The sequence below is a fragment of the Tiliqua scincoides genome, chromosome 3 (genome assembly GCF_035046505.1).
Source record: "Tiliqua scincoides isolate rTilSci1 chromosome 3, rTilSci1.hap2, whole genome shotgun sequence".
NCBI lineage: Eukaryota > Metazoa > Chordata > Lepidosauria > Squamata > Scincidae > Tiliqua > Tiliqua scincoides.
In genome coordinates this window covers 4,680,713-4,695,781 of record NC_089823.1, presented here as the reverse complement: position 1 = coordinate 4,695,781, position 15,069 = coordinate 4,680,713, and the positions used below count along the sequence as shown (strand labels likewise).

The 15,069-nt window shown below is 49.1% G+C and overlaps 1 protein-coding gene across 3 annotated transcripts in view; it reads left to right on the top strand.

Moving 5' to 3' along the window:
* Positions 1–15,069, top strand: part of CAPN5 (calpain 5) — a 91,086-nt gene that overhangs the window by 11,573 nt on the left and 64,444 nt on the right. For 2 of the 3 annotated variants that reach the window (XM_066621716.1, XM_066621717.1), the window contains exon 2: positions 4,619–4,796. In XM_066621716.1, the coding sequence (XP_066477813.1) occupies positions 4,635–4,796 (162 nt within the window). In that variant the 5' untranslated portion in view covers positions 4,619–4,634. Of the gene's footprint in view, positions 1–4,618; positions 4,797–5,857; positions 5,933–15,069 lie in introns of those variants that run through there. The other variant, XM_066621718.1, reaches the window with a different exon arrangement.

Below are 15,069 nucleotides of genomic sequence, written 5' to 3'. Positions count from 1 at the left end.
GGTTTACAAGCCATGATGTGTATCATTACATCATTTACATCATTACAAGCCATGATGTGTATGTGCAATCTCCTGATTCTAGAAATGGGCTATGTCAGATGCAAGGGAGGGCACCAAGATGCAGATCTCTTGTTATCTGGTGTGCTCCCTGGGGCATTTGGTGGGCCGCTGTGAGATACAGGAAGCTGGACTAGATGGGCCTATGGCCTGATCCAGTGGGGCTGTTCTTATGTTTTTTGGACTACGGGCTAGATGTTTTTGAGTGGGGGGCCAGGCGTGGGCTGTATGTTGCCTACCCCTTTAGTACAGCCTCTAGGATTCCCCCCTCCCCTGCCACCATGACACAATGTCTTTTAGCTAGGGAGGTACCTACAGAGGTACCTACCTTTAATACCCACAGAAAGACATTCAGAAGTCAACTGGAGACTGATCCTGATTCCTAGAGGCTGGGCAGTCCTTCTGCGTGGCCCCTACTACTCATGGTCCGCTTCCCACTACCCATGGCACGCTTGTAGTAACTCAGAGTTCTTGGATTCTTGACCAGAGATTCTTTTTTATATTGTCTTCAGAAACTGTGCAAGTTTGTTCAGTGCAGTCCTTATTGATCCAAAGCCACCCTGAGACTATGGTATTTGTTTGTTTTCAGTGTTTCCCATGAACAGGTGGAGGAATGCAGTGACTCACAATGTTTGATTGTCCTGTGTGTTGGGGGCGGGGGGAGAACACACACCAAGGAAGGCCCTCTGTGTACACAGTGTTGCCTCCTCTGCTGACATGTGTTTGACTAGGAGGAGGGAGCTGGACTGCCAGGTTTCGACTTCTCTCGGCAGTGACTGCTTTGCTGCAGACTTGAGCACTAGGCGTTGCGCTGCAGCCGGTGGAGCGGAAGCGTTTGCTTGGTTCCTTTTTCTTGCAACGTTGTACCAGGTGAGGACACTACTGGTACTGTTTTGGGGATTGGAGAGGAGGGTAATGCATGGCTGCATTCATTCCTAGGGACTTAGTCCTTGTGGAACCTAAAAAGTGCTCTGCTGGATCCAAAGATGGTCCAAGACCTCCTGGCAGCTGAAGAAGCATGCTGGATGTGGCCTCCCCTTACCTAGCAATATGCCAGCCTCTCTTCCCATTCCCTGGATTGGGAAAGCGGCGATAGAGCAGAAGAGGCAGGGTGGCGGAGGAGAGTGGATCACCTGACACTTCACCCGTCACTCTCACCTCCTCCCCACTTCCTGTTCTGTTGCACCCCCTCTTCCTTTTCTGATCCAGGAAGTGGGAGGACAAAGAGGAACAGTGGGGCTGGGTGGAGGGGTGCCCTTGCCAGTCTGCTGCCTGAGATAGCCCACTTCAGGCACCCTCAAGGATGGGCCCACTCTATCTGGTTCAGACTGCCAGACCACCTATCCTTGCATTTTGTTTCTTATAGTAGGCCATGAAATTCTCTCCGAAACCCACCATTAAGATGTGACAGTAGGAGCTTTCCCCGGTGTCTGGCTGACAGAGATTCACTGCTTCTGCAGATGATGGCTCTGTTGTCCATGTTGGCTGCCAGCCACTGATGTCTGGCCACGACTTTTCCTGGACCGCTTTTCTTTCCCCCTGTCCGTATCTCCTCCTGCCGGATCTTAAAACTGGTTTTTCAGAACCTATCTAAAGATAAGTGCTACCTCCGATGTGGGGGATAAATAAATCTCGCAAAGTAGGTGCAGGTCATGACTGTGACCAGTGGTGTAGCGAGAGGTGGTGCAAGCGCTAAGTTTTGCAGGAAGCTGCAGAGCAAAACGGAGGCGTATGCCTGGCTGGGGGGGGGGTGCAAGCTTTTTAAAAAGCACTTCAGACCCTTCTTACTGTCACAGTCAGTGGCTTAGCTAGAGGGGGTGAGGCTCCCTGAAAAACTTAGTGCCTTGCACCCCCTCTAGCTAAGCCACTGACTGTGACAGTAAGAAGGGTCTGAAGTGCTACTTCTACCTTGGAATTTTTCTCTTTGTGTAACATCTTGCTTTTTTTATTTGGCAAAAGGGGTTAAGGAACAGCCACCTAAGTGCTACTTGGGGACACAAGGGCAGGCTGCTCTGATTTTTTTGAGAGGTAGGTTTTTATATAGAACTTATTCCACATGCTCATGTTTTTCTGTCATTCAGATTTCTGCTTGAGAGTTGTGGCCTTGTATGGTCAGGCGCCTTAGTAGGCAGGGAAGTGAGTCTGGCCAAGGTTTTTAACTTTCCAGTTGTAAAATCTGTATTTACTTAGACCCTGTCGCAGTACCATGAAAACCTCTGGAGAGCTTCCAGGCATCCTTGTGCAACAATGTGAATCTGGGCACATTTTCCCACCTTCTTTTGTGTTTTGAACTCTGAGATTGGCCTGTACTTCCCTTACTGCTCTCAAATAAATTCATGTTTCTCTTTGTAAAGCGCAGTGATAGTAGTTCTGGGCCTAGGATAAGTGACTTCAGGTTTGGAAATGGAAAGCTAATGAAAATGGCAGCTTCTGTTTCTGGGGAAATGAGTAGCTTTAGCACTTCCTATACATTAGAGATCTAATTTTTAGACCCGATTTTTGCAGTCAGAATCCGGCTGATTGGTTCAGATCGATGGGTAGATTCCCAGTTGTCTCTGACCAGCGCCATGCCTGCCAGCCTGCCCTTGTGTCCCCAAGTAGCTCTTAGGTGGCTGTTCCTTAACCCCTTTCGCCTTGATCCTTTTCCTCCCAGTGGCCTGCTCCTGCCTTCTGCCTTTCTCTGCTTTTTGGTCCCTGCTTCTCAGTGCTGCTCTCTGAGCGATGCTCGCCCGTTCCCAAAGTGTTGTGGCCACATCCCTTGGAGGATTTGAATCTTAGTTTTGCACGCAAGACCTACTGAGCGATTAGCAGGATTCACGGGGCTGGCGCAGTCCAAACAGCTTGTTTGCATAAAACCGAACGCCACCTCATTTTTCATTTTGTGAGTCCTCCTTACTTTCATGGCCTGTTTGGTTCAAGCAAACACGAAGCTTCAAGGAACTGTGTAGGGAGAGAAGGAAGGACTGGCAGAAAGGACCCGCATCCTGTTTCTAACCCATGGTTTCAAAAACATAGGCTTGCATGCACATAGCAATGCTGGTTGGAACAGAGCAGAATTTTCCATGTTCAGGCAGAAGAGGTGAAGAGTGTCGGTGCTACGATCCTCCCTCCCCTCCTTGTGCCCTGTGGATGCAGAATAAGGAGATTGTTGTTAGTTATAGTGCCATCAGTGTGTACAATGCTTTACAAAGCATAAGGGGTCAGGTCCCTGTCCCAAAGACCTTACAGTCTGGAAGCGTTTTCACGTAGACCCCACCTGGCCCTGTTTACAGGTGTGTCTTGCCTGCAAACATGCTGTGCCTGAGAGCTTTTGCTCTTTACTTGAACTCTCCTCTCTTTGTCCATTGTCAGACTCTGCCCTAGAAGTCCAAGCAAAGCCAGGCTTTTTCTTGCCCTGCTGAGTGCCATATTCTGTCCCCACCACCCTCTGACTCCCTATAGCTCCATCTTGGAATCCAAGCCTAGTTGGGCCTGGCAGTCCAGCTTAACTTCCAGGAATCTGAAGTTATGCGCTTGGGTCTAGGGATCCCTTGCAAAAAATTCTTGGCGCCCTCACCAAACTACGTTACCCAGGGTACTTTGGTGAAGCCACGTGAAGTAAGCTGGATAAAAAAATGATTCATAATTGTTAGTGTAGATTTTTCACTAATCTGTCTTGTTTGTAGACAATGATTTTTCTCCCCTTTCGTTTGACTTGATGTGATGCTTTTGCAAGTGTCTGCAAAAAAGCAAGGAGGGGGGCAGATGCCTGCCCCCTTGGTGCTGATGAGGATGTGTCGGACCCACTGATCCTATTTCCCGCTTGTGCGGGACAGGACAGGACATGATGATTTCCTCTGTGCTGCGTCAAGTCATGTCCTTACCTGCAATACCAGCTGCTGCTGGGAGAAAGTAATTAATCAGGGAGTCCTTGGCTTGAATCCAAGAAGCCTTTTTAATTAAAAAAGACCAGAATGCTCAAGACATGCTATGAAAACCTGATGTCTTCCATGCAGGGAAAATATCTACATCTGGCTCAGATGGTGGGAGGAGCAGATCTTCTCCCTGGCCCCTTTCCTCCTCGGTGAACTTGCCCAAGACACTTAGCCTTTCCTCCCCCTCCCTTCTCTGTGCATCCCTTGATCATCCTTTGTATCCTCTGAATCACTTGCAGCCAGTCAATAGGCACACCTGTTAGACAGGATGATTATATGAGACCTCCAGCATCTGAGGCGGTATACCTCTGAACGCCAGTTGCTGGGGATTCGCAGCAGGAGAGGGTCACAGCCTTCGAACCCTGCCTGTGAGTGGACCTTCTGTCACTGGCTTAGTTCAAAACATGTCCCTTGTTAAAATCTATTTGCTGATGTGAGCCTGCCTGACAGTTGCTTTCTTGCATTGTGGGTGGATTCTTTGGTCAAGTTGTTCTCCGAAACCTGCTTTGACTGCAGCTGTCAGGAACTGAACCCAGGAACTTGGATACACAAAGTGCATTCCCCACCCCTGAGCTATGAGCACCCCAGAAACTCCCTGGTGGCCCTTTCACTGAAGGACGGTGCCCCTCTTGCTTCTGTCTTCCTAGAGGCTGCTGGGAAAGGATGTTCTCATCGGCAAAGCCCTACGAGAACCAGCGGTACTCGGCCTTGAAGAAGGACTGCCAGCGGAGGAAGGTCCTCTTTGAAGACCCCCTCTTCCCCGCCAATGACGACTCACTTTTCTACAAGTCTCAGATTCCGGGCATCCAGTGGAAACGGCCGAAGGTAAGAGCAGCTGGTGGGGTGGGTTCTAGATGTTCCCATGGATCATTAATGGTGGTGAGTGGGTTCAGGGCAGGGGCACAAGGCTTCAAAGGGACTGCTGCCTAGTGGTGGTGGCAGTGTCCCTTCTTCTCTCCAAGGGTGCCCCCAGGGAAAGAATGGTGGCTAAGCAGAGCTGGCTATCAGGAAGAGTTCCAGCTCTGCCTCTGCAAATCCAGCTGCCAAATGTCTACTGTGGAGGATTGTCTCAGATCAAGGCAAATTGTGCCTTCTGTCAGTCTCAGTTTCTGTCCTGCCTGTGCAGAATCCCATCTGCTCCTTTTTTCCCTAGATGGGGGAGGGAAGAGAGAGAGAGTTTAAGGTGGCTGAATTCAGACTTGATGCAAAACAATATCTCATTTAACTAAACCAGGAGGTCTGGCCATTAAACCAGGGCAGGAGGTCTGGTCTAGAGGGTAGAGCCTCCGTTTGCCAGAAGATAACATCCGAAGGTCGCCAGTTCGAGGCCACCGGCTCCGTGAACGGCGAGACCTTAAAGCAGCTGACAAGCCTAGCGGAGTTATGCTGAGTTATTCCACCTGCTCTTTGGCCGCTGTCAGCCTGTGTGGGAGGAAAATGGAGGCCAGAATGCGAAACCAGATCATTAAAGATCCATCTGAAATGTTGTGGTTCTTGAAAGACAGAACCTTCTTCAATTGTAAAAATCCCTATTGGGATTTAGTATAGCCTGCCTATGTAAACCGTCTTGAATTAAAGTCTGAGGAGAAATCTGACGACCAAGAAAGGCGGTATATAAATACCTGTATTATTATTATTATTATTTTTATTATTATATAATATAATTTTTGATCTGTGTGCCGTGGCACATTGGTGTGCCGTGAACAGTCCATAGATGTGCTATGGGAGTTATGAGCACAAGCACTCAAAATTTTTTTCCTGGTTTCCTGACACAAAATCACTCTGCTTCTAGGGTAACTGTCTGTAGTAATGAATGGTCTGTCCTTCCTTTGCCAGCAGAGTCAATTCATTGCTACAGACAGTTGCCCTAGAAACAGAGCTGCAGAACCCGGAAGAGTTTTCCAGAAGCTGAAAGTGGCATGGCATCACAAGAAGCAAAGACCATAGAGAAGACTATAGAGGTCAGCGTGCCATGAGAAGGAGAATGTTGAAAAGCGCTGAGCTAAACCATGAATTTGTGTTGCCTGCCTGCAAGCCTTCCTACAAATGATGGCTTGTTCGGGGTCAGCAAACCAGGATCTGAAACAGACAGAGAGCTGAGCTGGATGTGACGTGGTAGCTCCATCTTTGAAGTTTCCAGCACTTTTTTGTCCATCTCAAAAAGCAAATGGGGAAAGGCTATTTGGATTGGGGGCATGGAGAGGTTTAACCCTCTACCCCCCCACTGTGGCCTCAGTCCAGAGCTCCTCTGAGTCATTGGGAAGAAAATGTGCAGGCACAAAATCTCCCTTCCACAACTAATAGAGCAGTGTTGTTGATTTTTTTGGGGGGGGAGGGGGTGTTAAGTTGGAAAATCTTGGTTCAGGGCCAAAAGGCGGGGACCTCCCCCTTTCCATATGCAGCAGCTATAATGCAAAAAGGGTGGACTGTTGGACATGATTTTTGAGAGAGAAAAGGAACTTGGCAGCTGCAAACATGAAGCTCCCCCTTTGCTGTTTGATCTGAAGGGCCAAACTAGGGCAGACAACACCCCTTCATCACCCACATTTCATCTTCCCAGGATAAGGCGTTTGGCACCCCTTGCATGTCTCCTAACGCATTAATTCAGTCTCCGTGTTTGGTGTGCTTTCTGATGTACCATATAAATGTATCTTTCTGGAGAGAGAGGCTGCCCTCAGACAAAAAAGCACTTGAACTTCAAGAAGGACAATGAAGCAATTGTCTGATTGTGGTGACGGCATCTGGCCTGGGTGCCTTTAAAAGGGGATTGGACAAGTTTCTGGAGGAAAAATCCATCACGGGTTGCAAGCCATGATGTGTATGCGCAACCTCCTGATTTTAGAAATGGGCTATGTCAGATGCAAGGGAAGGCACCAGGATGCAGGTCTCTGGTTACCTGGTGTGCTCCCTGGGGCATTTTGTGCAGCAGCTGTGAGTTACAGGAAGCTAGACTAGATGGGCCTATGGCCTGATCCAGTGGGGCTGTTCTTATGTTCTTATGCTTATGCTCTTATGATTTTGGCCAAGGGAGGGAGGAGACACAAGCACCCAGTGCTCTAGCCGAGCTGATTCGCTCTTGTGCCCAGGGTGGCTGGAAGGGCTGGGACACCCTAGCACTCCCCAGGCCTGTGAAGAAGGCTTCTGCCTTCTGTGTGACGGCTTCTGCATGAAGACAGAGGCATAATGTGCTGCTCCAGTGCTTGAGGCAATGACGGCATGACATCATGTACTGTTGTGAAGTCACTTCCACGTTCTCCCTGGAGGAGGGAATGCTAGCTGTGGTGGCTTCTGCCCCCATTCCTTCTTCTTCAAAGGGGAACATCCACAGGAAAAGGAATGGGGTGCAAAACTGTTTCAGCGAGTGCCCCCTCCTCCGGGGAGAACCTCGTAGTGACTGCCCCACATCGCAAGTGGCACAAGGTAGTCAGCTCTGGGTTTTCCCCAGAGGAGGAGGTGCTGGTGGTGTCACACACCCCATTCCTTCTTCTGTGGAGGCTCTCCTTTGAAGGAGAAGGAACGAGGGGTGTGAAGTTGCCAGCTCCTCCTCCGTAACTAGGGCAGAGCCTGGGGGGCAGTCCTACCCTACTCCTTGGGCTGCACCCTAGTTACACCTCTGCATGAGGGTTGCATTTGCTTTGGAAGACACGGCCTCTGGGTTGGGGGCTTCCTGACCGCAAAGAAGGCTGACAGGTTTTGGAAAGGTTCAGGAAGAAAGGTCCACAAGGCCGAGGATAATCCAGTGAGGAGATGCTGTAATTGCTTTATGCATTTGTCTCAAAGACGATTTTGAAGGGAGGGGCAGTGATGTGGATTCCATTTCCTGGAAATGTTGAAAATGGTCGATGTCCTAAATAGATTTGGATTTGATTTTTGCATGTTTGTTTCTGGACCAAACGACATGTCATGTTAAATGCATTATTGGCCCTGGCATACTTCAAATGTTTCTTTGGTAAATGGCACCAGATCAGGGCCACCTTGGATTGGTTGTGGCAGGTGTCGGGGCTGTAATCCTGACCCCTCCTTCAGTGCATGCAGCTTGGCAGGGAACAAATGCTTGTGCTGGTGTGCTGGGAGCTCTTCGCTCTGCAAGTCTCACATACAGTGGAGGCCAATCTGGATCCTGACTTTGGGGTGTGTGTGTGGGGGGGGGGGTGAGATTTAAAGTCCCTGCTGTGGTATTATTTGGGGGGGGTGGCTGATCAAGGTGCTTTGGTGGCAGTGATGCTCTGAATGATGTTTGTGTGTGTTGACCTTAGCAAACAGAGCTAAGAGAGCATGCCACGTTAATGTCACTTCTGTATCATTATCTCAACCCTTTTTTCCAGTAGCTCAAGGTATATGAACTAATTGTTGGATTAGGGTGGAGATCCTAGTAATGGTTATATAGGAGCAAGCTCTACTGAGCAGAAACATTCCATGCCTGGTTCAATAAGTGTTTTGTCCAGATGCCAGTGTGGATTCCAGCATCCTGAAGGAATGCAACCTTCCTCTCTGGGTAGATGCAGAGAGAGGCTTAAGGTGCAAAACCTCTCAGAGTAGTCTTGGTTTGTCCTGGCCCCGGTTGTCCCCTGTGCTGCATGAACACAGGCCTCTTTTTTGTTCTGAGGTCTCCAGCATACTGAGGGGGTGGTCTCAGATGGTGCCCTGCCTCTGAAGGCTGCAGCCTCTCTGCCAGCTAGCCAAGCCTCTGGGGGATGCAAAGAAAAGAAAATGCTCGCGTGGGCACTTTTTTCCAGGGGGAGGGGGGATGGACCATTGTCGCTGCTGCCACTGTCATAATCGCCCAGATGAACTGCAGGAGAAGGGAACATGTGGGACGCACAATATCCTGTGGCTGACCCTACCGGATGTTATGCGCAGGTGTGCACCAGTCCCTGTAATAAGCATGTTTTACACATCAGTCGATCTGAGGGATCCATACTTGTGTGGGCAGCAAAATGGCAGATGTGCTTCAGTGTCAGTAAGTGTAAAGTCATGCACATTGGGGCAAAAAATCAAAACTTTAGATATAGGCTGATGGGTTCTGAGCTGTCTGTGACAGATCAGGAGAGAGATCTTGGGGTGGTGGTGGACAGGTCGATGAAAGTGTCGACCCAATGTGCGGCGGCAGTGAAGAAGGCCAGTTCTATGCTTGGGATCATTAGGAAGGGTATTGAGAACAAAACGGCTAGTATTATAATGCCGTTGTACAAATCTATGGTAAGGCCACACCTGGAGTATTGTGTCCAGTTCTGGTCGCCGCATCTCAAAAAAGACATAGTGGAAATGGAAAAGGTGCAAAAGAGAGCGACTAAGATGATTATGGGGCTGGGGCACCTTCCTTATGAGGAAAGGCTACGGCGTTTGGGCCTCTTCAGCCTAGAAAAGAGACGCCTGAGGAGGGACATGATTGAGACATACAAAATTATGCAGGGAATGGACAGAGTGGATAGGGAGATGCTTTTTACACTCTCACATAATACCAGAACCAGGGGACATCCACTAAAATTGAGTGTTGGGCGGGTTAGGACAGACAAAAGAAAATATTTCTTTACTCAGCGTGTGGTCGGTCTGTGGAACTCCTTGCCACAGGATGTGGTGCTGGCGTCTAGCCTAGACGCCTTTAAAAGGGGATTGGACGAGTTTCTGGAGGAAAAATCCATTACCGGGTACAAGCCATGATGTGTATGCGCAACCTCCTGATTTTAGAAATGGATGATGTCAGAATGCCAGATGCAAGGGAGGGCACCAGGATGAGGTCTCTTGTTATCTGGTGTGCTCCCTGGGGCATTTGGTGGGCCGCTGTGAGATACAGGAAGCTGGACTAGATGGGCCTATGGCCTGATCCAGTGGGGCTGTTCTAATGTTCTTATGTTCTTATGTGTGGCTACAGCTGGATCGACGATGATGTGGATTTTGTGAGTTTAGACTTTCACAGCTAAGTCCTTGTGCCTGGTCTCTCCACAAAGGCACCCCACTCCACTTGTCCCTAGATGCGTCCCTTCCTCAAACAGCTGCAGAAACATCAGCTGCGATGGGTATTTTTGCTCCTCACCACCACAGGGGACAAGCAGGTTTATTTGTTTTGTCGATACTGGGCTCCCCCGAATTGTGTCGGCCCCACACACTCAGGTATGCGTGCAGTCCGGTTTGACCTGCTTGAAGAGAGCACAAAACAAGCATGGGTAGATGGAACTGGCCTTTGGAGAGCAGCAGACCGCATTTTCCCACTTGGATAGCATCATTTTGACATTATTTTTAGTAGGGCTCTGAGTGTGTGTGTGTGTACACTCTAGTAGCATCCTGCCAACACAAACATTGGAATCTTTTTGGGTGCCCATCTGAATGGGCACTCCCCAGCCCTAGAAGGGGAGGACCTGTTTGCTTCTGCCCCAAACTCACTGGCTGCCCTTGGGTAAACCACTCTCTCTCAGCCTCTGTGCTCTCAGAGTACATCTGCAGTATGGGGATAGTGCTGGCTTATGCTACAGGGCTGTTGTAAGGATTACTGAGAGAGCGTATGCCAAGCACTTTGAATGTGCAAAAGCAGGGCCGAGATGTTTGACCCACATTTTGGGAACTGAGGGCAGAATTGGTTAATTTCTTGGCCAGAATTCCCTCCCAGCTACACTGTGTCTACTCCCAGATGGGGTTCTGGAAATTAAAAAAGGAGCCCATGTGTTGGATAACAGATTTGCACTGACCTGCGTCACAGAAAAACCCTGTGTAGGGCAGATTGGCTAGTGTCTCGAGAGGAATGATACTCTCCTCAAAACCTAAATGACATGGCTTATTTGCTTGAGCCATCCATAGAGACTTGTGCTTATCCCGTGTATGTCGTGCTCCTGCAATCTGACTGTGACCAAATACTGGCTGGATTGTTTGAGTTGGGATAGGACTGGGCCAGTTGGCACCTGGGCTCCTTTTGTCTCTGATTCTAAGCTGAGAATTCTGTTTCCTTTCTTTTCCACCTTCACCAGGCTTTTAAGCTTCCCTAAAGAGTTCATAAAATAATTTGAGCGTGGCCATCTGAACATAAGAACAGCCCCACTGGATCAGGCCATAGGCCCAACTAGTCCAGCTTCCTGTATCTCACAGCGGCCCACCAAATGCCCCAGGGAGCACACCTGATAACAAGAGACCTGCAAGGCCTCCTGGGAATTGTAGTTTAAGAACATAAGAACAGCCCCACTGGAGCAGGCCATAGGCCCATCTAGTCCAGCTTCCTGTATCTCACAGCGGCCCACCAAATGCCCCAGGGAGCACACCAGATAACAAGAGACCGCATCCTGGTGCCCTCCCCTGCATCTGGCCTTCTGACATAGCCCATTTCTAAAATCAGGAGGTTGCGCATACACATCATGGCTTGTACCCCATAATGGATTTTTCCTCCAGAAACTTGTCCAATTCCCTTTTAAAGGCGTCCAGGCCAGACGCCATCACCACATCCTGTGGCAAGGAGTTCCACAGACCGACCACATGCTGAGTAAAGAAATATTTTCTTTTGTCTGTCCTAACCCGCCCAACACTCAATTTTAGTGGATGTCCCCTCTGTGTGCTGTTTTGGACTTGGGAGCTCATTTGTGGAAAACATTTCCATTTCCAGCAGGTGCAGTGGCATCGCTAGGAGGTGTAGGGAGTGCTATCTGCACCGGGGGACACACATGGGGGGGTGACAAAATTGATAAAATCTTGGTATTTTCAAATAATATCATGTTACTTATTTGATGAGTAATTTCATGCCGAATGCAATGAAACAAACCACGTTGAAATATTTCTATTTTTAAAAGTTATAGGCAGTGGGGGTGAGGCAATAGTATATCACTATGTCCATCGCCCGGGACATTGCCCCACCCACTGCATGGGAGGAGGTCCATCGTGGGGGTGATGTGCTAGCCTGTGTTGGAAGCTCCTGGGGAAGGTGCATTTGGGACAGGGGTTGGACCCTATCAAGCTTTCAGGTTCTTCGTTGGTGTGCCATGAAAGGTCCACAGGTGTGCTGCAGGAGACTACAGGTGCATCGGTAAAGCAGCTACCACGTTTTCCAGACTCACAAAGAGAGTCTGGTCCAACAAGAAGCTGATGGAACATACCCAGATCCAGGCCTACAGAGCTTGCGTCCTGAGTACACTTCTGTAGTGCAGCGAGTCATGGACTCTTCGCTCACAACAGGAGAGGAAGCTGGATGCTTTCCACATGCGCTGCCTCCGACGCATTCTCGGCATCACCTGGCAGGACAAAGTTCCAAACAACACAGTCCTGGAACATGCTGGAATCCCTAGCATGTATGCACTGCTGAAACAGAGACGCCTGCCTTGGCTCGATCATGTCCTGAGAATGGATGATGGCCGGCTCCCAAAGGATCTCCTCTATGGAGAACTCGTGCAAGGAAAGCGCCATACAGGTAGACCACAGCTGCGATACAAGGACATCTGCAAGAGGGATCCGAAGGCCTTAGGAGTGGACCTCAACAGGTGGGAAACCCTGGCCTCTGAGCTGCCCGCTTGGAGGCAGGCTGTGCAGCATGGCCTTTCCCAGTTTGAAGAGACACTTGGCCAACAGTCTGAGGCTAAGAGGCAAAGAAGGAAGGCCCATAGCCAGGGAGACAGACCAGGGACAGACTGCACTTGCTCCTGGTGTGGAAGGGATTGTCACTCCCGGATTGGCCTTTTCAGCCACACTAGACGCTGTTCCAGAACCACCATTCAGAGCGCGACACCAGAGTCTTTCGAGGCTGAAGGTTGCCAACAAACAAATGTGCTGCAGGAGTTTGGAGCTTAGTGGTTGAAAATCTCTGTAAAAAAAAAAGTCTTCTGGGTTCTGCAGCTCTGTAACTGTAGAAATGAATTGCCTGTCCCTCTTCTCCATCAGCTCTGACTATGGAGAAGATTGTAGAGGTCAGTGTGCCATGAGAGGAAAAACATTGAAAATCACTGTTTTAGGGTATGACAGGGTACAAACTGGACTCTTTGTAAACTGAGTTGTTTTTGGGGAAATAGTTCAGGTTTCTAGCCTGAGTTTGTCCTTCCAGTGCTCTTGCTTTCTTCCAGCTAACAGGCACTTTTGGAGTTGTGGTTCCTGAGCCTTTTTTTCCCCCTCTTTAAATTCAATCTAAACCTTTTTGGCAAATGGAGCATTTGATTTCATCAAAAACCTTTCTCTGTTGCTGTTGGTGTTGGGAAAACTCGAGCACCGACCACTGCATCCAACGGCATTTCCTGTGGGATCCTTCCTTCCCTCCTCCCTGCTGTTCTAGTAAAAGATCGGTTTGCAGCCGAGAACTGCTAAATTCAATAATGGCATCTTTAATTGTACTCTTAGCAGCTCTGCTTCTAAAAACCACAGCCTTTTCTACAGTCTGAAACAGAAACCAGAGTATGTTGGATTTCTTGCGGAAATATAATGCCCCTTTGCTTCTCCAGACTGAAAAATGTAAATGTCCTACATTCCTCTCCAAAAGATAGTTAGCAAAACTGAAGGCAGAGGCTCCCATTCTTGTTTCTCTTCGCAGAGCCAAAGCAGATTGGAAAACAAACCTAAGTTTGTCTTTTCCTAAGTGTGGTTTGAGATAAATTGCAGTTCCCTAGTTTGGATGTAGTGTTGACTTGACTTGACCCTTGTTATCCCTGCAATTTCAATGCCCCCCCTTTATTTACCTATTTATTTAAAGAATTTATACCCCACCTGTCCTGTTAGAAACTGTGCAAAGTGGCTTACAATAAAATCAAATACCAACTAAAATTAAAACACAACAAGCAGGCAGTAAAAGCAAAGCAAGCAATAGAATAGTAACAATAAATAAATATGTCCAACTAAATGTAGGGAGCAGTGACAGAAAGCAGTTCAATAATTATAAGACGGCAGTGTGGCAGCTCCCCACTGAAAATCTAATTGAATAAAGTTTTTAAGCCCCCTCACAACTGCTCCACAGAGGGGGCTGGTCGTAGAAGCTCTGGAAGCATGTTTAGGCTTCCACGGTTGAGGCTGAGGCACGGGTTACAAACTGTGATGGGTATGTACAACCTCCTGGTTTTAGAAGTAGGCTACCTCAGATGGCCAGGTGCAAGGGAGGGCACCAGGAAGCAGGTCTCTTCTGGTCTTGTGTGCTCCCTGAGGCATCTGGTGGGCCACTGAGATACAGGAAGCTGAATTAGCTGGGCCTTTGGCCTGACTCAGTGGGGCTGTTCTTATGAGATTGTGGAACTCCTTGCCACAGGATGTGGCTCTGTTGTTTTGGTTCCCAGATCCTGCAGGGCAGCTGCCTTCTTGATCTTCTGCTTTTCTGTTCCGATATGGCCCCACCTCTCATGCTGCCCTGCATCCTGGGGACTCTCCCAAGTCCACCGATTTCCTATTTCTTGACCCAGTGTGTGATTGGTCTATGGAACTTGCCACAAGATTTGGTGATGGTGTCTGGCCTAGATGCCTTTAAAAGGGGCTTGGGCGAATTCCTGGAGGAAAAACCCATCTCGGGTTACAAGCCATAATTGGGCATGTGCAACCTCCTGGTTTTAGAAGTAGGCTGCCTCAGAATGTCAGATGCCAAGGAGTGGCACTAGGGTGCAGTTGTCTTGTGTGCCCCTAGAGGCATTTGGTGGGCCGCTGTGAGATACAGGAAGCTGGACTAGATGGGTCCTTGTCCTGATCCAGTGGGGCTCTTCTTATGTTCTGGAGATGCAGTGCCATCACTTAGGAATGCCCTGTCTGTTGCTGCAGTCCCTTTTACTTTGGGTGGCAGTGGAACTCTTAGTGGGGTTCTACTTAGTGGGGTTCTTAGGGGGGATAAGCTGGACTGCATGGGAGTAGGTATCCCAGCCCCAGGCTGTATAGGGCTTTATAGGTAAAGACCGGCACCTAGATTTGGGCCCAGAATCGAAACTGACAGCTAGTGCAGTCACTGGAGCAAGTGGCCAGAACCCAGCAAGCTCACAAGCCAATTCTGCTGGGGCTGCTTGTTCTCTGTTGGATCGACCTGCCTGTGCAGAGGAAATGCCAGCCCACAGTCAGCAACTCCAGAACGTTTGCTTGAGGACGGAGCGTGTTCCAGAGGGAGGCACACAACAGGGTCTCTCTCCACTGCCAAGTCATGGGGTTTTCTGTAAAAAGCCCTCCCTTTGTT